At 39.2% G+C, this 25032-nt stretch overlaps 1 protein-coding gene across 1 annotated transcript in view; it reads right to left on the reverse strand.

Annotated features, from left to right (window-relative positions):
• LOC139445621 (leucine-rich repeat-containing protein 74A-like) overlaps nucleotides 1-25032 on the reverse strand; it is a 582304-nt gene that overhangs the window by 298602 nt on the left and 258670 nt on the right. Inside the window, exon 11 of the mRNA XM_071226790.1 lies at nucleotides 7237-7315. Within this exon, the coding sequence (XP_071082891.1) occupies nucleotides 7237-7315 (79 nt within the window). The remainder of the gene's footprint in view (nucleotides 1-7236; nucleotides 7316-25032) is intronic.

Here is a 25032-nt window from a genome sequence, read left to right on the forward strand (position 1 = left end):
GGTTTATTACAAACATGACAACTCAATGACTTCTTATAGGCCCTTCAATCATCCCTCGTCATACATATGGGTTTCTTGCGCGATAAATTTTCCCTGATTATTCTCTCTACGTTTTGTAGGTGTTCTGGGAACTTTTCTGCTGTATTGGGACCTCTGTAAATCACGGGCGGGTTTGTTTTCCCATCATACCTTACAACTATATATATCCAAACCAACAAGGAATATGTTCTTGAGTTTTATATGTAAAACTACATTCAGTATTGCGCTCAGTATTTTCTATCGGTTTGATAAGTCAGCGTAAATCATGTACGGTACTGGCATTTGATTACAATAATACTCAAATTTTAAAATATTTTTTCCCTCTTTAGGCATATCAATCCTCAAGCAGTCTGTCCAACACCTCTGCAGTCTTGAAGCATCTAATGATGCGCTTATAGTATCAGATTCGGTTATAACTTCTTGATTGCTCCAGAAATAAGGTTTTTTTACATGATATTTTAACCGTTAGATGATATAAATAGTATAAAATACCTGCTAACTCCTCATTAATTTTGCTCGATACGATTGGCTTAACATCATTAACATCCATGTTGGAATTAATATCCATCTTCCAACCTCTAAGATATTTACCAACACAGTCTGTGGGTACAAATCTTAACTCAACGGAATGATTATTTTTATCATCTGGTTGATTATTTTTATCAACATTCAGTAAAGCGATCAATTCAGCTTTTCTCATTCGAGAGTAACCTCTCAGCCCACTTTTTTTCGCTTGCGATTTTCTGCCGGGATAGGAAGAAACGTACTAGCTACAACTGTGTATAGTTGTAACATAGCCGAACCTATTGTTTTAGTCATGGTAGCTCCCAGTCTAGACTCGTAACACGCGTACAGTTTATTAATTTCTTCGTCGGTCATGTTATCAATTTTTTCGGTGTTATAATTTTCCCCCAAATATTGGGAACATTTTCCGCCAGCTACCAAAGCAGCGAGTCTTTCTCTATGTGTATCTGTATGTAACATTGTTCAGAGAACAGGGGTTAACCATTGCCAGTATTTTAACTGCATTGGGATTGATTATATCAACTTTGACTCTCACGTTAACCGGTGGAGGTGGACCACCCACACCACCTACTGATAATAATGGTGTAAAAGAGTGGATAAAAAAGCATTTAAAAGCATTAGGTTCAGCACTGGGAAAGCTCGCTGAGAAAGCCGCGGCTGCACTTCCCGGTATAATAGGGAGTATTGTTTCCTGGCTCTTGAATTTATTAGCAAAGACCACCACTTTGGCTTAGTCAAAACTTGTGGGCCCTGATCGTAGCAATTGCCGGGCTGTTGTACTTATCCATTAAAGGTGAGGTGAAATTGGGTTTAACGTCGCGTCCAAGATTATTGCACTTATATAGCGACGTGCATGCACGTGTATGTGTGAGTGTGGCTGCTTGTACTAGTCCGGACTGATGCCGATTTATAGTGTTAGCTCACTGAGATACCATGCCGCAGTTTAACATAAATAACCACATCAGACACAGTATACTGACTCCGAGCCGACCAGTCCTTGTTTTAGCCCCTTAATGCCGAGCGCCAGACAGGGTAACAACAAGTACCATCTTTTAACGTCTTTTTGTATAACGCGGCTCGGGATCGAACGCTGGACCTTCCGCTCTCCGGGCGGATGCTTATCCGTTAAAGACTATTTATCCAAATCATGAGTAAACCAGCCGTGACTCCACCTACTATAAGCGCTGTTTTTTCATTGATATGTTGTTGATTTTTAGCGGCAATATGTTGTGGCACTTGTGGTTGTGCATCAGTAGATGGCTGTGAAACATGTGGTGTCTGTGGCTTGACTATTCCCGTGTTTGTTTGCGTTATTAATTCGGTGTTAATATCTGAATTTATACCTGGTTTTTGTTGATCGGTAGCAATAACAATTTTATTATTATAACCTATCACTTGGCCGATTTTAAGTTCCATATTACTCGGAGACATGTATAGCCCTGCCCCATAAACGCTGTCTACTTTGGATTGAGGGTACTGTAATACATCTTGATAATGTTTTATAGAAGATGGTATGTCAACTGGTGAATTAATAGCATCCTCTACCTTTGCGACAAATAATAATTTCTGGAATTCCATGCTCAATTCTGTGGTAATGGGGCACTAATTTCTTTAAGTATACGTCTAATCTGATAGTACACTTAAAATGATAAAACACACTTATTTAGTTCAAATCCTGGGGCATAAAGAGATCCTATTGTGGCACACCATATGGCAAAGTTTAACTGGTTCTGCCAAAATTGCATTGGATTGTGGAACCAATCATGCACCATTTCATCGCTAGTTGCTGTGACCCTGTATTTTTAATCAAAGATATCGGGAAATTTAACGAAAAACCAGAGGCAATTACTAAAATCGACTGATTCATAAAGTTGATTTCATATTTAAGTTATGATATAGTATCATTGTATATTTAATATGTATGTTACACTCCCAGGAATAACAAATGGTCAGTCTATTCAACTGCTTCATACTATCGGTAACTCGGCTGGGCAACTTCAAGTCGCTCTCTGCGATGTAAGGTATTACCTGCGGTGGACCAATATAAGTGCTGCGATAAAAAACAAATAACTTATTACTAAATGAAGCCAAAAGAGTAATCAAAACCATCATTATACCTGATGGGTATTACAGCATATACTCAGTCAATGATGAAATTTTTAAGCTTTTGGGAGCTAGTCTCACACAAAATGAGTCGAATGGGATGCTGATTTTAAACACTGGAGAAGGGGGTGTAATTCTTCTCCCGTACTTCGCAGATACACTTGGATTTTTTGGACAATAAGTAATAATACAACCCAACGGAACATCGCATGGAGTTAAATTGCCCGATTTAGTTCCCTATAAAGAGTTGTGCATCCATCTTGATCAGATCAGATCCGGGGCACTGGTGGCCCAGTTGTCTAAGGCACCGCGATTCGCTGTGCAGAGTTGCGTCCCTTGGGCACGTCAGAAACCTATGATTGTGGGTTCGAAATCCGGTTCACCCCGATTATGTTTCTAGGTTTGTCAGCATCATGCCTGTGCTCGTGGGTTTCACTGAAGTGGTAAACGTCTGAGACCTGCATCACTTCGGGCTTTCCTCCCACATCAAGCTGACACACCGTGATATAACTGGAATACTGTTAAAAGCGGCGTTAAACCCATCTCACTCACTCTTGATCAGATCAGTACAACGGATAATATTCAACTTGAAAGTCCTTCTACTCTGCTAAGAGCTATTCCAGTCAAAGATGAAAAATACGATAGCGGTAGAACAGAATCTTTCTCATCATTACAATATAAAAAGTTAAAGCGGGGCATTATTTCAGATCTCAAAATTTCTGTATTAGATGTAAAACATCAACCTGTACATATAGGATACTTGAGTGTAACACTCCATATTATAAATAATGGTTGATTCATCAGGCCCTGGAATGCTCAGACAATGTAATACAATTGCACTTTCCGATCTTGGAGACACAGAAGGATTCGGTAAACCTAGTACCGATGGCAAGTTATACGCTTTACACTTACAAGATAATGCATACAAGTGGAAAGAAGTTGTATTCACAGCTAATCTAGGAGATTTAAGTGATGTTGATGTTAGTAGACTCAATAAAAACACTCATACAATCTTACTCGCAATGATGATAATCAATGGACGATGGTCGAAGAAAAGTCGAGTGGCTACTGAATATTGTCATTGCCCCTCCATATGTGATGATAGGTAAGGGACATCAATAAACTAAGATAATGAATAGTGTGATCGTACTCAGGGCTTATATCCCCTCAAAACGAAAAACCCAGGTTATATGTTACTGAGTCGTCCAGCATTAAAAAATCTCTGTTTAAATTTGGTTACTGAATTCAATGATATAAAACAGAACTTGAGTGCAGTACATAATCCTTCTACACTTATTATTGAAGTCTTGTTTGGAGATGCACCAGAAGATGCCTTCGAGATATTACCAGGTCTATCAATTAAATGGCTCAAGAAACATTGAGGGGGTCCAAGTTAATAAAATTTGGAAGCATTTCGCTTACTAAGATATTTATGCAGCATGATATACATTTAATAAGGTTGATGTATACTATCAAAACATTTAAGCAAGATCAATTAAAGACTATTCTATGATATAATAATATACATTATAAGTTTATATCCGGTGCTCGATGAAGCATCTGAAAAGATGGATACTGTTGATGGATTTCCATTACATCAAATAACCAACATAAAACATCGAATAGAGAAGGAGAGGGAGTTGAGACTTGGATTGTATAAAAAGTATCGCAGAGCCGTGAATGCTCTCTACGGAGTTGACACTGCACTTGTAACAGCTGGCATGGGACTCGGTGTTGGTTTATTATGAACTTTAATCACTGCGCCTATCGTACTTGGTATGGAAGTAGCAGCTGGAGTCTCAGGACTGGCAGGAATAGCGATAAAAAAATTTTTTTCGCAAGTTGCAAAAGAAAGCATTAGAACATGATAATATTCGGATACTCGCCGAAGCAAAGTTGAACAGCATTGAACAGGATTATATTTCAACAGCACCGGCTGATTGTAAGATATCTGAGGAGGAGTTTCGTTTAGTTTTGTCAGAACTAACCAAATGCAACGCAATGAAGCAGGAGAGTCAATCAAATTCTCGTAAGACCAGTGGTATTAGCAAAGACGAGAAAAAAAAGTTCATAGAACAGGGGAGGCAACAAGCGCGTCAATTACTCCGTGCCAAAACCAAAGAACTGGTTGGAGATTAAAAATAGATTGTTTACTATCATTGGATCACATTTAAATGAATGCTTACATTAGTGAAAATGTTGAATATCACTTTGTTCAAAATAATGGTATGTGTATGAGAAATAATAGAGAATATTTTCATTACAATTTAGTATAGTCTCATGAAGATCGTTGAATGGCATCAACATTTTGACATAAAAAAATTCCCTCTGTAGTGGTGGTATAGGTATATAAATTTGGCTCTAGTGGAAATGAGCCAGAACTGTCATTGTCTATATACAACTGCCCCTTTCCATAACCTGCAAGAAGACTCGTCCCCCTATCGATGAATGTTATGTGCGAAAATATGACTAACCAATCAAAATGCGCATATCACTTCAAATTCTTTTGTCAAAGAATCCCTCAAGATTATGTTTTTATTTACATATGTCTTGCATCAAAAAATATACACAATATACAGTTAAATGTGTTCTGTCATACAGTTTAATACTGCATGTCCCGATGTGCTTTAATTGCATCTGAAATATCTATAATACATGGGAAAAAATATGTGAATCATTACACAACGAGTTGACAATTCTTTTAGCTATGCGTCTTTGCGCTTAGACGGAACACCATAGCAAAAATGGCCATGAGAGGGGCACGAGTAGCTATTCGGCTTGTCCCGGAATAACACGAGTTGGTCACGAATGACGCAGTTGCAAAGAACAAATAGACACCGTGTTGCGTGGGTGGCGTCTGTCTGGACTTGCAGGTGTGATCAGTGATGACAAGTGAATAGAACTGTTGTCTTGACCCCAGTAGTGACAATTAACAGGATGCAATTTGTGTTTGAATGACATTGTTTATATACTTGTTACAAGTGCTTCTCAATAAACAGTGATGGGGAATACATAGTTTCAGCGTATGTCTAAGTTGGTATTTCTGCTACCCAAAATGTTTTACTGTTGATATATATGTGATGTTTAATAATGCGAGCAAAGACCACTCGCATTTTTTGCATTTAATTCACGCTCGCATTAATTTCAAGACTTACAGTACTGTAGTGATCTATACTCACTGGGGTCACATAGTGTAGTGATCTATACTCACTGGGGCCACACAGTGTAGTGACCTATACTCACTGGGGCCACACAGTGTAGTGATCTATACTCACTGGGGCCACACAGTGTAGTGATCTATACTCACTGGGGCCACACAGTGTAGTGATCTATACTCACTGGGGCCCTACAGTGTAGTGATCTATACTCACAGGGGCCACACAGTGTAGTGATCTATACTCACTGGGGCCACATAGTGTAGTGATCTATACTCACAGGGGCCACACAGTGTAGTGATCTATACTCACTGGGGCCACATAGTGTAGTGATCTATACTCACTGGGGCACATAGTGTAGTGATCTATACTCACTGGGGCCACACAGTGTAGTGACCTATACTCACTGGGGCCACACAGTGTAGTGATCTATACTCACTGGGGCCACATAATGTAGTGACCTATACTCACTGGGGCCACATAATGTAGTGGTCTATACTCACTGGGGCCACACAGTGTAGTGATCTATACTCACTGGGGCCACATAATGTAGTGACCTATACTCACTGGGGCCACATAATGTAGTGACCTATACTCACTGGGGCCACATAGTGTAGTGATCGATACTCACTGAGGCCACATGGTGTAGTGATCTATACTCACTGGGGCCGCATAATGTGACCTGTGAAGATCAGGGATAGAATATATCTTCAGCAACCCATGCTTGCCTTAAAAGGCGACTATGCTTGTTGTATGAGGCGACTAATTGGATCGGGTGGTCAGGCTCGCTGACTTGGTTGATGCATGTCATCATATCCCAATTGCATGGATCGATGCTCATGATGTCAATCACTGGATTGTCTGGTCCAGACTTGATTATTTACAAACTGCCGTCATATAGCTAGAATATTGCTGTGTGCGGCATTAAACAACAAACAAAGAAACAAAACAAAACATAACTCTAGAATTTGAACGGCACTGCATGGCCTGTTTCAATCACAGCTGACGAGCAATAATTTCTGTTATGTATTATGAATTCCCACCATTTCCGGCACCGCATATTATGACATCACACAATGACATCAGATCGATCGTGCATGAGACAGGCAATCACCTTGTCGCCTGGGCCTGGGTCATTCATAAATGTAGCCTATCTTCTGTGGTTTATTTGAGTGCTCTCGTACATAACAACTACCAAAACAGGAAATTCCCTATAGAGGGAGCACTACGCTTTGCAGAGCTAAGTTCACTAGAATTAACACCAACTTGTTGACTAGCAGTTTTTTATAGTTGACAACTCAACTAGTGCCTGCAGCAGACTGTGACTGAGAAAAGCAGGGTGTTCAACATTTGTATATGGTAATGATAAATTCTGTCATTCATGACGGTGAGCAGGAAAACTTTCAGTACTTACCACAAGTGTTTCCAGGCCAAAGTTTTTCTTTAATCCCAAAGCTAGTTTCAATGCAGCTTGACTATTGATGCGATTGTTACTGAAAATGTCAAATTCAATTAAAACAGTATGGAACTAATGCTGATTATTAACAAGATTTCTTTTGCTTTATTGGAGGTCTCACTTATTATCCAGATAGGACCCCAGTTCAAATAACCAGTCCAGAAAATAGTGCAATACCAAACCCTGACCGGCTATATATTTTGACAAAGGGACAACTTTTTATCACTCAGAACCTCTGTTAATTTATGGGACCCGTTGATTCCCAGGGTACAAGGGCTGGTCAAAAAGTTCTAAGCCTGACCAACGTTCAACTATGGGTCATAAAAAAGTGAACAAGTCAATGTAATACATTGTTTGAATAGTTCATTGCTAGTGTATCTGGTCTGTTGAGGCCGTTTGCATATTAATGACAGCCATTTGAATGTGATAGGGGTCAAAATGGACACAGAAATTGAAAAGAACAAGCACTGAACAGTCATCAAGTTTTTGATTCCCAAAGAAATTCATGACCGTGTGTCACAAGTGTATGGGGATAAATGCCCTAGCTATTCCACTGTTAAACATTGGGCAGCTATGTTTAAGCCTGGGAGAACAAGCCATGATGATGACCCTAGGTCTGGATGTCCCTCATCTTCCATCAGTAAAGATTCAATCAGGTAGATAGAAAAAGTTATATTGTCAGACAGACGTTATTACCATTTGTGAACGTGAGGAAGACACAGGTCTAAGCCATGGATCCATTGAAACATTTACATGAACATTTACAGATGAATAAAATATTTTAAGTTTCTAAATTCTGATATTAAGGACAAAAAGAACTAACACTGCCAGATATCAAAAAGATATCAGAAACGGGTGATGAAACATGGGTCTACCACTATGATCGCATGTCAAAACCAAATGGCACCATTCCACTTCTCCAGCACCAAAGAAATTCAAGTCTTCAAGATGAGTGAAGAAAGTTATGGAAACTGTATACTGGGATGCAAAGGGTGTGATCCTTGTTGATTAATTAGAAAGTAAAAAGATGATTACTTTGCTTATTTGCTTCATCATCTGAGAGATTCTTTCAAAGAAAAGTGGTGAGGAATGATAACTGCTGGAGTTCTACTACTTCATGACAATGCCTCTTCTCACACCTCTCAACTTGCAAAGTATGCTGTGCAACAATATGGGTTCCTCACCCTCAATACTCGCCACACCTGGCACCAAGTGATTTCCACCTGTTTCCTAAACTGAAAAAACACCTTCAAGGAAAGTGCTATGATGACAACAATGACCTCAAAGCTGCCATGAATGGGTTTTTTAGGATGGCTTCAGAAAACTTCATCCTGACTGGAATTGAAAAGCTTTACTATCGATATGAGAAGTTTTTTGAAAAGCAGGTATATTATGTTGAAAAATAAAATTAAAAACACTTTCACAATTGTTGGTTTTGTTTGTTACGCTTAGAACTTTTTAACATTTATTGTAATCTTGTTGACATGGCACGAGATCATCAAATACATGTACAATACAAAGTCATCAATATCCCCACCCTTTTAAAACGTACATAAAACCACAAGTGGTGTAACGATATGGCGATACAGTATTGTATAGTGATACGAGGCCCAGAAAGTTATATTGGTGTAAAATATGTGAATAGTAACAGAAAATTTCAAACCACCAGCTTTCACAGATTCTCTAGTATTTCATGGTGATTCCTTCCATTCTTTAAATGCTAAACCTTTCAATAAAAAGACAGATATTTTCACTTGACAACAATGTTTGTTACATATAATATTTTCAAAACTCTAAATAATAATCAGCTACAAAGTAGACAAAAATTAAACAATGCCTGAATTGATGTATGGTGCTGTGCTTGCTTTTTAATTGACACTGCTTTATAAGCACCATCCCACTCTGTCAATAAAAAGTCACATAATCAACCAAGTAACCAGGCCTGACCACACAATCCAAAATCATCTCTCAAAACAAGAATATGTTGCTGAGAACAAATTGTAATCCAATTGTTTAATATGCTTGTAGCAGGTGTATATATTTGTATTTTAGTCTTTTTGTAAATAAATCTATTTCAAGTTTTGTTTCTGTTGAACTTTATTCAACAGAGGTGTGTGTTTGTTTTTATCCCATCATTCCAGGCCTCAGTGATCAATCACAACCCAAGCTCTACTACATTCTTTGTTCAGCTCTCTACTGATCAATCACATCCCAAGCGATCCTGTGATTGGCCAAATTCAAACTTTACCTTCTTGCTCTGACTAACTCCATATTGCCACTTCACTACGCACTGCACTGGGAGTATTCATAGATCACCACAAAAGAACATATCATGAATGGTGCCATTTCAAGGGTATCACGTTTTACACCCTTGTGCCACACATAGGGGTGACTATCGTGATTATTCACCAAATAAACAAGCCTCACACCCCGAAGCCGTCTTGGTGAGTAGTATAGGTAATGATGGTTCTGGACCACTTCCACTGGAGCTGGATTTATATACCTATACTGCTACTACAGGTGGCATTTTTCATGTCAAAATGATTATGCGATTCAACGATAGTCATGAGATTAAGTTAAATTGACTCCAGCTCACTACCACCTGGAGCCATTCAATGCTTCAGATGAGCCTAAATGGTAATGAAAATATTCTTTATTATTTTTATCAATAAAGTGATAATCAACATTTTTATTAAGTTCTTCGTTCATTTTACTAGGAGACCAGACTATATAACTACACTCTTCTTGTAAATTGATAAGAAACAATTGATAACCGTATTTGGTTGGTTTGACATCACTGATATAATAAAAACCTTGTGGTAATTCTCTCCATTTAATAGTTTTTTCGATCTCCATTATTATATATATTTATGTAAGCATTTGTCTAAATGTGATCTAACGATAGTAAGCAATCTATTTTTAATCTCCAACCAGTTCTTGGCACGGAATAATTGACGTGCTTGTTGCCTCCCCTGTTCTATGAACTTTTTTTTCTCGTCTTCGCTAATACAACTGGTCTTACGAGAATTGGATCGAATCTCCTGCTTTATTGTGTTGTATTTGGTGAGTTCTGACAACACTTAACAAAACTCCTCCTCGGATATCTTACAATCGACCATTGCTGTCGAAATATGATCCTCAATGCTGTTCAACTTTGCTTCGGCGAGTATCCAAATATTATCGTGTTTTAATGCTTTCTTTTGCAACCTACAAGAAATGAATTTTATCGCTATTCCTGCCAGTCCCGAGACTCCAGCAGCTATTTCCATGCCGAGCATGATAGGCGCGGCAATTATAGTTGATAATAAACCAACACCTGCTACACCGAGTCCCATGCCAGCTGCTACAAGCGCAGTGTCAACTCCGTCCAGAGCATTCACAGCTCTGCGATACTTTTTATACAATCCAAGTCTCAACTCCCTCTCCTTCTCTATTTGATGTTTTATGTCGCTTATTTGATGTAATGGGAATCCATCAACAGTATCCATCTTTTCAAATGCCTCATCGAGCGCCGGATATAAACTGGTCTTGCTTAAATGTTTTGAGAGTATACGTCAACCTTATCAAATGTATATTATACGGCAAGAATATCTTAGTAAGAGAAATACTACCACTTTTAATAATTTGGACCCCCTCGAGGGTTGCAACGGGTGATGCTCCGATATGAATAATACTGCAACGTCGACGCTGGTGTTTCTTGAGCCATTTAATCAATAGAGCTGGTAATATTTCGAAAAAGGCATCTACCGGTGCATCTCCGAACAAGACTTCAATAATAAGCGTAGAAATATACACAGTAAAAAAAGTGTTGCACCCCCACATTAATACGTTTGATACATCACAACATTTAAAACGCCTGACTCTGGTTTTAATGGTAGGTATTCCTTGGGGATCTGATGTGAAATGTGTAATGTTTTCGGAGGGAAGATGATCACCAAAACGTAGCAATCAGCACGTGAATTGCATGGTGCATGACATTTGCAGATTGCAGTATCTTCTTAAGCTCAACATCGCCTATAAAAGATGTTCTCTGACAGCCCAGTTTATTGTAACCCACAATGCCGGGTAGACGATTGTCAGAAGCAGTCAAGTGGCAGATTATTGGCCTTCATGGAGCAGGTCTTTCGTTCAAGGAGATTGGCAGAAGAACCGGACATCAGTACTCAACAATAAGCCGTTTGGTCAGAAAACACGCACAAACTAATGATGTAAGGAATCGCAGACCCTCTGGCAGACCACGTAAGACCACAGTTAGAGATGACAGAGCGTTGTTGAGGGTGGTAAGGCGTCATCCATTTGCTACAAGCACAACCTTGGAACGTCTTTGGCTTCCTCGTCCACAGTTCAGTACCCAGACCGTGAGAAATCGTCTTAAAGCTGCAGGGTTGAAGTCCAGAAGGGTTATCAAGCGACCTAAACTCACAGACAACCACAAACGACTACGTCTAGCCTGGTGTAGACTGAGACAGAACTGGAACTTGAGGTCCTGGAGAAGAATCCACTGGTCGGACGAAAGCAGGTTCCTTCTGCATGTTGTGGATGGCAGAGTGAGAGTATGGAGGCGTCCTGGAACAGCTTATACTGCAAGAAACATCATGCCAACTGTACCATATGGAGGTGGATCTGTTATGGTCTGGGGATGCTTCTCATTTGATTGTAAGCTTGATTTAGTGACCATACGAGGCAACTTGACAGGGGAGCGCTACATCCAAGAGGTGCTGAATCCAGTTGTGGTGCCCCATTTTGACAATCATCCACTGGCCACCAGACCGATATTCATGGATGACAATGCCAGACCACATCGTTCACGAGCTGTGACCCAGGTTATCCACAACAATGCTCTGACGCAGATTCCATGGCCAGCAATGAGTCCAGATCTGAATCCTCTGGAACATGTATGGGACATTGTGGGACGCCTGATTTATCGTCGGGACCCTCCTCCACAGAACTTGCGTGAATTGGAAGCAGCATTACACGAGGTGTGGCAGCAGCTGCCCATGGAGCGATTCCAACGTCTGGTGAGGGGTATGAGACGAAGACTTCAAGCTGTGATCCAAGTGCTTGGTGGAAGTTCTCGATATTGACTTACTGTGTTCGTCAAATCTCCATATGACATTCTTACCCTATTGGATGAATTTGGTCACTAAAAATTATTGAGATGTCACCATACTTAATGCGTGTTCGTTGTTCGTTCATTTTTCGTAAACGTTCAGCATGAGATTATTACATGCCATAAGGTCATGGAGAACCCCATTTAAGTTCATTGTATAGACAATACACTGGTTTGTTGGTATACACGAAATCCTGGTTATAATATTAATTCGGTTATCTTTACACCCTTTCAAAACACCCCTCCATGAAAAAGTATAAGGGGTGCAACACTTTTTTTACTGTGTATATTAGGTATTGCACTCAAGTTAACTTTAATGTCACTGAATTCTGTAACCAAATTTAAACTAACATTTTGTAAAGGCCGGACGACTTAATAACATATGACCTGAGTCTTCTGGCAGGGGAGAGACTAACACACTTTTTCGTTTTGATGGAATATAGGCCGCGAGTACGATGCCACTATTTATTATCTTAGTTAAATTATGTCCCTTACCCATCATCACATACGGCGGGGTAATGACGATATTCAATAGCCACTCGATTTTTGCGTCGACCATAGTCCATTTTTTATCGTCGTTGCGAGTAATATTGTACGAAATGTTTTTAAGGAGTCTACTAACGTCGACATCGCTTAAATCTTCTAGATTACCCGTGAATGTAACTTCTTTCCGCTTGTATACATTATCGTGTAAGTGTAAAGCGTATAACTTACCATCGGTACCGGGTTTATCGAATCCTTCTGTGTCTCCGAGATCGGAAAGCGCAATTGTATTACATTTTCTGAGCGTTCCAGGGCCTGATGCATCAACCATTATTTATAATATGGAGTGTTACACTTAAGTATCCTATATGTACAGGTTGATGTTTTACATCTAATACAGAAATTTTGAGGTCTGAAATAATACTGCGCTTTAATTTTTTATATTGTAATGTTGAGAAAGATTCCGTTCTACCGCTATTGTATTTTTCATTTTTCACTGGAATAGATCTGAGCAGAGTTGAAGGACTTTCTAGTTGAATATTATCCGTCGTGCTTATTTGATCAAGATGGATGCACAACTCTTTATAGGGAACTAAATCGGGCAATATATATACATCCACTGTTTTGTTGGGTGGTAATGTTACTGACTGTCCAAATCCAAGTGTAATTGCTAAGTTCTCGTCAATAACTATACCTGTTTCTCCAGTGTTGATTTTCACTGTCCCATTCGACTCATTTTGTGTGATACTAATTCCATTAGGCTTAAAAATTTCATCATTGAGTGAGCAAACGCTGTAATACCCATCAGATATAGTAATGAATTTGCCAATACCACTGTTTTCACCTGGTATAAACATCTCATTATTTCTTTTCGCAGGATTTATATTGGTCCACAGCAGGTAATACGTTACATCGCATAGGGCAACTATAGTAACTGCCTCTGGTGCTGATTTTACCGTTAAATTCCACGATATCTTTGAAAAATAGTATAGTCCCGGCGCAAAAATGTAGTCTACTTTGGATACATCTTGATAACGCTTTATAGAAGATGGTATGTCAACTGGTGAAGCAATAGCATCCTCTACATTTGCAACAAACTGTTTTTGTGCATCGAGCGCCGTCCAAGAACCAATTATTCCTCTTTGTGTTTGCGACTGTGCACCAAGAACTGCCCAAACATAAATTCTTATTGATTCATTAACTCTTACAACTCCTGGGTCAGTAAAACTATTTTCTGTTTTATCATCAAGAAATTCATTCCAAGCATTTTTGACATCTTGTGGTTGTTCAACCTTTTCAGTAAATCATCGCTGACTTCTTTTACAGTGTGCACTAGCATATGGAATACCTAGACCATGTTAACTCCATGCAGACGCCAATCCTTACTCATAGAAACATTAAATTCCTGACAAATATGTTCATTTGCCCACCTATTGTACGGATTATTTGATGCATTCCAAGCTTGATCCTGTGGTAATGAGGCACTAATTTTTTTAAGTATACGTCTAATCTGATACACGTGAAATGATAAAACAGACTTATTTAGTTCAAAGCTGGTGGCATAAAGAGATCCTGTTGTTGCACACCATATGGCAAAGTTTAACTGGTTTTGCCAAAATTGCATTGGATTGTGGAACCAATCATGTACCATTTTGGTGCTAGTTGCCGTGACCCTGTAAGTTTCAAAGATATCAGGAAAATGAACCAAAAACTTAGCACTGGAGGCTCCTCCTAAAATCGACTGGTTCGTAAGGTAAGTTGCTTCGATACTACTCTCGGTATTAGCACCTCCCACATTGAAGTTATAATATAGTATCTTTGAATATTTAATATGTATGTTACACTCCCGGGAATAATAAATGGCCAGTCTATTCAACTGCTTCACGTTATCGACAACTCGGTGGAGCAACTTCAAGTTGCTCCCTGTGAAATAACATATTACCCGTGGTGGACCAATATAAGTGCTGCGAGAGGTAATAATAAGTTATTACAAGATAAAGACCGTCACACTATATCTGATGGGTATTACAGCATATGCTCAATCAATGATGAAATTTTAAAGCCTTTGGGAGCTAGTCTCACACAAAATGAGTCAAAGTGGAGCACATTCTATAAAACTTGACAGGGACTTAATAAATACACTTGGATATATTGGAAGAGAAGTGACTTTCGACACAACAGTGCATGAAGTTAGATTACCTGATATAGTTTCCTTTAAAGTGTTATGCATCCATCTTGATCAGATCAGTACAACGGATAATATTCAACTCAAAAGTCCTACAACTCTGCTAAGAGCTATTCCAGTCAAAGATGAAAAATACCAAAAGTTAAAGCGGGGTATTATTACAGATCTCAAAATTTCTGTATTAGATGTAAAACATCAACCTGTACATATAGGATATTTGAGTGTGACACACCATATTATAAATAATGGTTGATTCTTCAGGTCCTGGAACGCATAACCTTAGACATTGTAATACAATATTGCACTTTCCAAACTTGGAGACACAGACTGATTTGATAATCCTGGTAAGTTATATACTTTACACTTACAAGATAATGTATACAAGCTGAAAAAAGTTGTATTCACAGCACCTGCACCTAATCTAGGAGATTTAAATGATGCTGACATTAGTAGACTCCATAAAAACACTTCATACAATCTTACTCGCAATGATGAGAATTAATGGACTATGGTCAAAGCAAAAATCGAGTGGCTACTGAATATCATCATTGCCCCACCATGTGAGACGATGGGTAAGCGACATCATTTAACTAAGATAATGAATAGTGGGATTGTACTCAGGCCTTATATCCCCTCAAAACGTAAGAGTGTGTTAGTCGCTCCCCTGCCAGATGACCCAGGCTATATGTAATTGAGTCGTCCATCATTAAATGAAGTTAGTTTAAATTTGGTAACTGAATGCTATACCTGGTATTTCTACACTTATTATGGAATTCTTGTTAGGTGATTTACCAGGACTAAGAATTAGATGGCTTAAAAAACATTTCACTTACTTACATATTTATGCCATATAATATACATTTAATAAGGCTGATGTATAATTAAAGACTCTTATATAAAGACTCTTATATAATATAATAATATACATTATGAGTTTATATACGGCGCTTGATGAAGCATCTGAAAAGATGGATACTGTTGATGGATTTTGTTTACATGAAATAAGTGACATAAAACATCGAATAGAGAAGGAGAGGGAGTTGAGACTTGGATTGTATAAAAAGTATTGCAGAGCTGTGAATGTTCTCGACGGAGTTGACACTGCGCTTGTGACAGCTAGCATGGGTCTTGGTGCAGCCGTTGTTGGTTTATTATCAACTATAATCGCCGCGTCTATCGTACTTGGCATGTAAGTAGCAGCTGGAGTCTCAGGACTGGCGGGAATAGCGATAAAATTTATTTCTTGTAAGTTGCAAAAGAAAGCATTAAAACATGATAGTATTCGTATACCGGGGTACTTGCTGAAGCAAAGTTGAACAGCATTGAGGGTCATATTTCAACAGCACTGGCTGCTTCTAAGATATCCAAGGATTAGTTTCATTTAGTGTTGTCAGAACTCACCAAATACAACGCAATGAAGCAGGAGATTCGATCAAATTCTCACAAGACCAGTGGCATAAGTGAAGACGAGAAAAAAAAGTTCATAGAACAGGGGAGACAACAAGCGCGTCAATTATTCCGTGCCAAAACCAAAGAACTGGTTGGAGATTAAAAATAGATTGTTTCCTGGATACATCATTGGATCTCATTTAGACGAATGCTTACATAAGTCCATAATTACAAGCCAACAATTAAAGGAAAAAGCTATCGAAGCATTTGTGCTCCAGGACAAAATTATCAAATGGCGAGATTTGCCTCAAGGTATATGTTGATGATGTCAAACCATCCAAATACAGTTATCAATTGTTTCCAATTACCAAGAAGAGTATACAGTCTGGACTCCAAGTAAAATGAATGAAGAACTTAGTAAAAATGTTGAATATCACTTTGTTCAAAATAATGGCATGCGTATGAGTAAAAATAATTGAGAATATTTTCATTACAATTTAGTTTAGTCTCATGACAATCGTTGAATCGCATCATGGTTTTTGCATAAAAAATTACCCCTGTAGTGTAGGTATTGGGGTATAAATCTGGCTCCAGTGGAGTTGCGGCAGAATATCTAAAATATTTGAAGATGAATTTTCCAAATATAGGAGATATATGAGAAATATATATATATATATATAAAACATGGTTTTCCTGATGAAATCTATAAGGGAGAGACAGCCTCAAAACACTTTTTCCCCATCTGAGTACATGTCAGACCCATGGAGGTATGACCACAGTGGTCCACTGGCCTAGGATGAAATAGAACTGGCCGAGGTCAGAGCCAAGAGAGTTGAAGATCTGGCCTAGGCTGAACCTTCTCCACCTCAATTCAAGGAGGGAAGTCTGGCCAGGGGTGGGGAAGAACTGGCCCAGACAAAACCTTCCCAAGGAACGAACTGCGCCAGGCCAAACCTTCCCTGGGTTGAACTGGCCAGGGATCTTTTTTTGGTAACTAAACTGACTGGATCTGACCACATACTATCACTATCCTCTCTAATATACTTTGCAAAATGCAAAAAGAAATGCAAATGTAGTCAAATCTAAAATATATGACAGAGTATTGCCAATATTCATACAAAATAACACTCAAAATGAATTCATAATTTCTGCATGGATTGGAATTCATTTGTGTGGGGAAAATTGAGGTACTGCAGAAATTTGGTGAAAAGATGGAAACATTGCAAAAACACAACCACGAGAGAGCCTAGCACCGAAACACATTAAAATGACATGCATGTGCAACATCACTTGTTGGGCTATAAAAACGTTGGGTTTTCATTTGCAGGCTGTCACAATCTTATAGCAAGCCCAATGTAGCAACGCTTATGAGGAGATAAAAGAGAATCATCTTTGGTCGTAGCCAGGTTTTTCCAACGTAGCAGATGCGATGGACCATGTAACACTACTAGAGCACAGGATAGATTCATACGGCTACGTAACGTACATGAAAGAACTATCTCTACACACCTCTACAACAACTGCAATACCAAGATTGCACAGGACATCGGACTAGTCAGAGAGGAACCGTTTTCACGCTGAAGGTATTTGTGCTTGACGACCAGTTTGAGGTTCATTTTGATGGACCTGCATCGTTGGCTGCAATGTCAATGTGTCAAGGTCACTGAGTATCGCCACAGTTGCGATGGAGACAAGTTTGGTTCAGTAATGAGACACGTTTTATGCTTAGCCATGGGGATGGGAGATGTTATGCCCGAAACTGCATACAAGAGGAGGTAGTGTGATGATGTGAGCAGCCATCCTACACTTGTAGAACAGACTTGTTGCAAGTTCGAGGGAATTTAACAGCACAACGTTTCACAGATGAGATTCTTCAGCCACACATCCACCCCTTATGCAAAAGCGAACATCATTTTCGAACAACTCAAGGTAATAGCTTTTAGCTAAAGTTCAAGACTGATACCACAACCTTTTCATTGTTAGGCTGAACTAGACTTCTTGTTTCAAAAAGCATTCTTGTGCTTTTATGTATCTTACAACGTCATACTTTTATTATAACCTGTCATCACTTAAACATCGAACTCCAATTTTTTCTACTATGGAACAGGTTACACTTTTCATAGGGCATCTGTAGCCCTAACCTAACACCGGGGGTTCACGACCTCCAAGGGTACATCTTACTAATACTGGGATCCTATCCCTTACCTAACACCGGGGGTTCACGACCTCCAAGGGTACTGTACATCTTTACTAATACTGAATACAAATTGTACGTTTTGTAGACTATCTGTATCCATATTTTTAGTAGTATAGGTAATGGTGATTCTGCTGCAACCCCACTGGACCCAGATTTATATACCTATACTGCTACTACAGACAGATTTTTTTATGCAAAAATGATGATGTAAATCAATGATCGTCATGAGATTAAACTAAATTGTAATGAAAATATTCTCTATTATTTTTACTCATACGCATACCATTATTTTGAACAAAGTGATATTCAACATTTTTACTAAGTTCTTCGTTAATTTTACTAGGAGACCAGACTATATACTCAACTTGGTAATTGGAAAGAAACAACTGATGACCGTATTTGGTTGGTTTGACATCACTGATATAATTTGTGCAGTAACAACAAAACAATAGGATTCATGTAAATATTTATTAATAACATTGGCAATATATTAGGGGCTACTCGGTTGTTACAAAAAAGACATACCCTGCGGGTATGAATGAAAAGGTAGAATGCTAGTTACCCTGCGGGTAATGAACAAGTCCTGAGACCGTGCCGGCCCTGGACTGTAAATTGGAAGAAAGGTACTTTGGGGGCCACGAGCCATTCCTATGCAGTATGCAGGGGATGGAATGACTTGTGAAGCCCAGCCCCTGGTTGCTACATAAATATATGAAACCGAATAGCCCAAAGGTGGAGACAGGGGATGGACGGAGGGTATCGCTGCAGCTGGTATAGACAATGACAGAAATAGGTAAACGATATCGAGGCTGTTGGGGTTAATATAAGAAAACATTGTGACGTCATGTCCGCAGTACTGGGCATGAGCAGAGGATAAAATGGTGCATTGTGGGATAGTTTAATGGTAACATGATACAGAGTATTTTTAACGTGAGGGGAGTTAGCAGTGAGCTGGGAATTACTATGGTGAATAAAGTGATCTGTAAACGTAAGTGGATATGGGCAAATATATTTATGGCAGGACATGGCAGGGGACATTGTGAAGCTAGGAACATGGCGAAATGTAGAGAATATATGTTATCACTGCACAAACAAAAATATAGAATTTACATTATATACCCTGTGGTAATTCTCGCCATTGGATTATTTTGTCCTGGAGCATAAAAGTTGTTGACATTATTATATACTTATCAAGCAACGTGATCAAGCAATCTATCTTTAATCTCCAACCAGTTCTTTGTTTTGGCACAGAATAATTACACGCTTGTTGTCTCCCCTGTTCTATGAACTTTTTTTTCTCATCTTCACTAATACCACTGGTCCTACGAGAATTTAATCAAATCTCCTGCTTCGTTGCGTTGTATTTGGTGAGTTCTGACAGTTATCATGGTACAACATTTATACTAAGTTATCTTATAATAATTAGATCTACATCAAGTGCTTTTATGAGTTATCATGGTGTAATATTTATACACCATTTCATATAATTATAGTTTAGCAAGTAATAATTATCATCAGGTAAAATGCATATATAAAATATCAGTAGTTTCAGTTATAGCTTTTTAGATGGTTGCTAGCCTAAGGTATCAAGATCCCATCTCCCAGACAAAGGATATTTATTTAAGTATATCTGTCATCACCTACCGGGGTATATTAGAATAACATTACTTCAATTAAGACTCATTAAGGATTAGCCCCCATACAAGCTCGTCTATAGTGCATTAAGGATTAGCCCCCATACAAGCTCGTCTATAGGGCATTAAGGATTAGCTCCCTCACAAGCTCATCTATAGTGACACCCTAATCTCTTTCAAAGCATCCAGTAAATATGTCAACAAGATTAGTGCCAGTCCAACAGGATAAACAGGATTTAGTATTCCCCTCTGTCTAGCCATCCATTTAGCTTAGGACACAACCAATCGTGTATCAACCAATCACATTCCTTTCTATTGTTCAAACTTTCATTAAATACATACTGTAGCCAAGTTCTAGCAAAAGTTACTCCAAAACAGGAAAAAGGGAACAGCCCCAGGACTAGACCTTAACATCCTACCAAATAATCAAAAAACTCCCTCCCAAGCTACTCCAGTCACTACTCAAACTCTATAATCTAATCTACCTAAACGGCCAGGTACCAACCTCTTGGAAACAGGCTCTAGTTATCCCTATCCCTAAACCCGACAAACCTACAAACCAAGCTAACTCTTACAGGCCAATATCTCTGACCTCAAACTTATGTAAAGTAATGGAATCTATGACCAAAAATAGATTACAACACTACCTAACTCTAAACAACACCATAAATACAGACCAAAGCGGGTTCACTCCTGGCCGCTCAACTCTAGACAATCTCGCCCGGTTAGAACAGGAGATCAAAACAGGACAACTCAACAAACAATATACTACAGGCATCTTCTGGGACTTCTCAAAAGCATTCGACATGGTTTGGCACAACGGGCTAATTCAAAAACTTAAAAAAATAGGACTAAAAGGACAAATCGTTAACTACATCCAGGACTTCCTAAATAACCGAAAAATCACAGTGGGTATAGACCAGGTTCTATCGGACCAGTGTCCCCTAGAAAACGGCACTCCCCAGGGCAGCATTCTTAGCCCAACACTCTTTAACATAATGATCAATGACCTCTTCGAGGGCCTATCCCCTAAAATTAAAACATCCAAATTCGCAGATGACGGAGCCCTCTGGATCCGCACATAGAGTATGTCAACTTCCCAAAATCTACTCCAAAAATCCCTAAATAAAATACAGCAATGGGCAGACAAGTGGGGCTTCTCCCTAAACTCCGAAAAAACTACAGGAATAGTCTTCAAACACCGAAAAATGAAACACACCACCCCAAATCTTAAATTAAACAATAAACCAATTAAGTTCCAAAAACAAACCAAATTCCTAGGGCTAATCTTCGATCAACACCTAACATGGGAGGCCCACGTTAAAAACTTAACAACTAAATGCAGCAAAGATCTAAACGCACTAAGATGCCTCACTGGCTCCAACTGGGGGGCCTCCAAAGATACTCTACTCTCTCTCTACACATCACTAATTAGGTCTAAATTAGATTACGGATGTGCGATCTATGATACGCTTAGCAATAACCTAACCAAAAAACTAGACTCAATCCAATACCAAGCTCTTAAAATAGTCACACGTTCCCAACATGGCACCTCTCTCACTTCACTTCAGGCCTTAACAGGAGAAATGCCACTAAACCTACGTAGGCAACACTTAACCCTTAATTTCTGGGCCTCGTCCCAATCAAACCCTGTCATCCAAAACCTCCTAAACGAAAATATCCGCCCTCGTAACCAGGCTCTAACTAGGAAGCACCCTTTACTTACTCCAATATCTCAACGAATTTTCAACTACCTAAACGAAAACCAAATAGATAACCTCCAACAAAACTGCAAACCATCAAATATATTTACCCCAAAACTAAAAATCCCCAAAATAGACACATCTCTGGCAAACTCAATAAACAAACAAACCGATCCAAACATAGCTAAATCCACCACACTAGCTTACATACACGAAAACTGGCCAAATTGGTGCCACATCAACACAGACGGATCTTCCGATCCGATCACAAATCGCACAGGTTTCGGAGTCCACATAGCACAACCAAATAGGAACACTCAATCTTATCGACTCCCAAACAACCAATCCATCTTCACTGCAGAGTTAATGGGCATAGCATCCGCCCTCCATAACCAACATGCTAAAAAACATAAAAAAATCCTAATACTCACAGACTCACTAAGTGGACTACAGGCCCTCCAAAATAAAAACACCAAAAAACGCCCTAAACTCATTAACCAAATACTCAAAAGCGCAAATAACTTAACAGAGGCAGGCAAACAAATAGCATTTATCTGGATCCCAGCCCACGTAGGAATATATGGAAACGAAAACGCCGATCAAGCCGCCAAAAAATCCCTCAAAATTCCTGAAATAAGCCTTAATCTACCAATATCTAAAGCAGAGATCAAAAGCATTAACAAACGTAAAATCACCCAAAAATGGCATAAGACATACCTAAAAACAAACACACAGAAAATCAAAATCCTCAAAAAACCTCTAACCAAACCTAAAATCCTCCATCCATCCAAGAAAATTGATAGAATAATCACCAAACTCCAAACAGGTCACACTAAACTAAACAGTCAACTCCTAAAAATAAAAAAACATGCAACCGGAAAATGCCCACACTGCCCACACCTGGAAACAATAGAACATGCACTCTTACACTGCACGCACTACCAAACCCACCGAGCAACACTCCAAACAAATCTAAAACTAGATAAAGCCATAACCCTAGAATCAATCCAAAATCCACATAACAATACAGACAAATTTAAAGCACTAGGCGTATACTTAACTAAAACCAATCTAATGATCCGCATCTAAAAACACTCAACCACACCACATAAACAAACAAACACACACCAACACACTCCCTTAGTACACTACCACACCCCTAGGCATGCATTCCAAATTTCAAAATCTCCAAAACTTATATAAGCAACCACTAAAACCCCCCTCTGGTTGCAACACCTTTATTTTCCCTTCAAAACCACGCTAAATGGCCCGACCGGGCTCGTGTGCGAAATACGCTCCAGTCGGAAAGCGCACGTTAAATCTCCAAACGTAAGTAAGTAAGTAAGTTCTAGCAGAGAAGGGGTTTGACTCTCTTACCAAGCAGACCTCTCTCCCACAGCCCAGAGTGTGTACCAACTCTCTGTGGCACCCTCAGTTATTATCTAAGTATATTGTAAATTGTTAATTGTTCTTGTAAATAAAATTGTGATTAGTCTCCTGTGACTCTGGCTCTTTGCTGACTAATTCCCCAAGAAAACCAGCACGTCATTTGGAAGGTATTGTTCACCTAGAACAGTTCCATGATAATTTGGCGGAGAATCATCGTTTTGGAGCATTACAGAAAAGGAAGGCTTAGCTCTAGTTGAAGCCATTAGATCCTTTCGTCCATACCTTGCAAATTCCAAATTCACAGTCTACACTGATCATATAGCATTGAAATGGCTGAAATCAATCAAGGATGGCACAGGTAGGTTAGGGCGATAGTCTTTGGAACTTTCTACCTACACTTTTGACATTGTTCACCGCAGCGGCAAAGCCAATGGGAATGCCGATGCTCTCTCACGTAGGGAATATGAGGAAAATATTAACTGTAATGATCAGACAGAAGAAGATGCTGAGAAAACAGTCTTCTCAGTAACTTCAACTCAGCAAAGGAAATCAACTAGCAGTACCACAATCTTGCCAAAGACCCATTCATCCACACAAGTCACACAGACAACTCAGACTGAGGATATTTGCACACCTATTGTCAATCACTTAGAATCAGACACACAGACAACACATTGGTCAGTCACCTTTGAATATGAAGAGGATTATCAGTCAGTACCAGTTAATGTTGTCGCAGCATTACATGCTACAAATGCTGATGTTACCCAAGACGCATTGGTTGAAGTAAGTATAAAAGAACATCCAAATTTACGTCACCTACAAAGGATTTGTCCAGTTTTCATCCAAATCTTTGACTACAAAGAGGATGATGTCCTTCCACAAAATGAAAAGGATTGTCAAAAGATTCTTATTGAAGCCAATACTTTTGAAATTGATGAAGGCATCCTATACAGATTCGTTCCACAAAGACAGAAAGGCCATGCAGACAAGTTCATTAAACAGCTGGCAGTCCCAAGAACCCTCAGAAATCAAGTCCTGCAATCCTATCATGACTCAGAGTTTGGCGGTTGCCACCATGGGAAAGAAAGGATGCACAACACCATGAGACCTAAGTACTACTGGCCCAAAATGTACAGCGAGATTGCTACTTATGTCCAGACATGTGAGGTATGTCAACAGACCAAGGGGCACTACCATGGTAAGAAGACACCACTTCGTCCACTACCTGTAGAAGAGGTCTTCACCCGATGGCACGTTGACATTCTCGGTCCCCTGCCAACAACACCAGATAAGTACATGTACATTTTGGTCATCACAGATGCATCATCTAGATGGTGTGAAGCCTTTCCACTTCGGACCCAAGAAGCCAAAGAAGTAGCAGATGTTCTCGTCAGAGAAATATTTTGTCGGTATGGCGCACCAAGGACCTTAATTTCAGACAGAGGTCAGAACTTCATGTCCAAACTTATCAAAGCAATTTGTGAACTTTTGGCAATTAAATTTACCCATACCAGCCCATACCATCCTCAAACAAACAGCTGTGTAGAAAGGCTCAACTCTTATATCAATCAATCACTAAGAGCCTATTGTAACAAGTCTCAAAATGATTGGCCCCGTTTTATTCCTGGCATCATGATGGCCTATCGGATGGCTCCAAATTCATC

This window comes from Haliotis cracherodii, unplaced genomic scaffold (assembly GCF_022045235.1).
Source record: "Haliotis cracherodii isolate W230 unplaced genomic scaffold, xgHalCrac1.p SCAF_6, whole genome shotgun sequence".
Classification (NCBI taxonomy): domain Eukaryota; kingdom Metazoa; phylum Mollusca; class Gastropoda; order Lepetellida; family Haliotidae; genus Haliotis; species Haliotis cracherodii.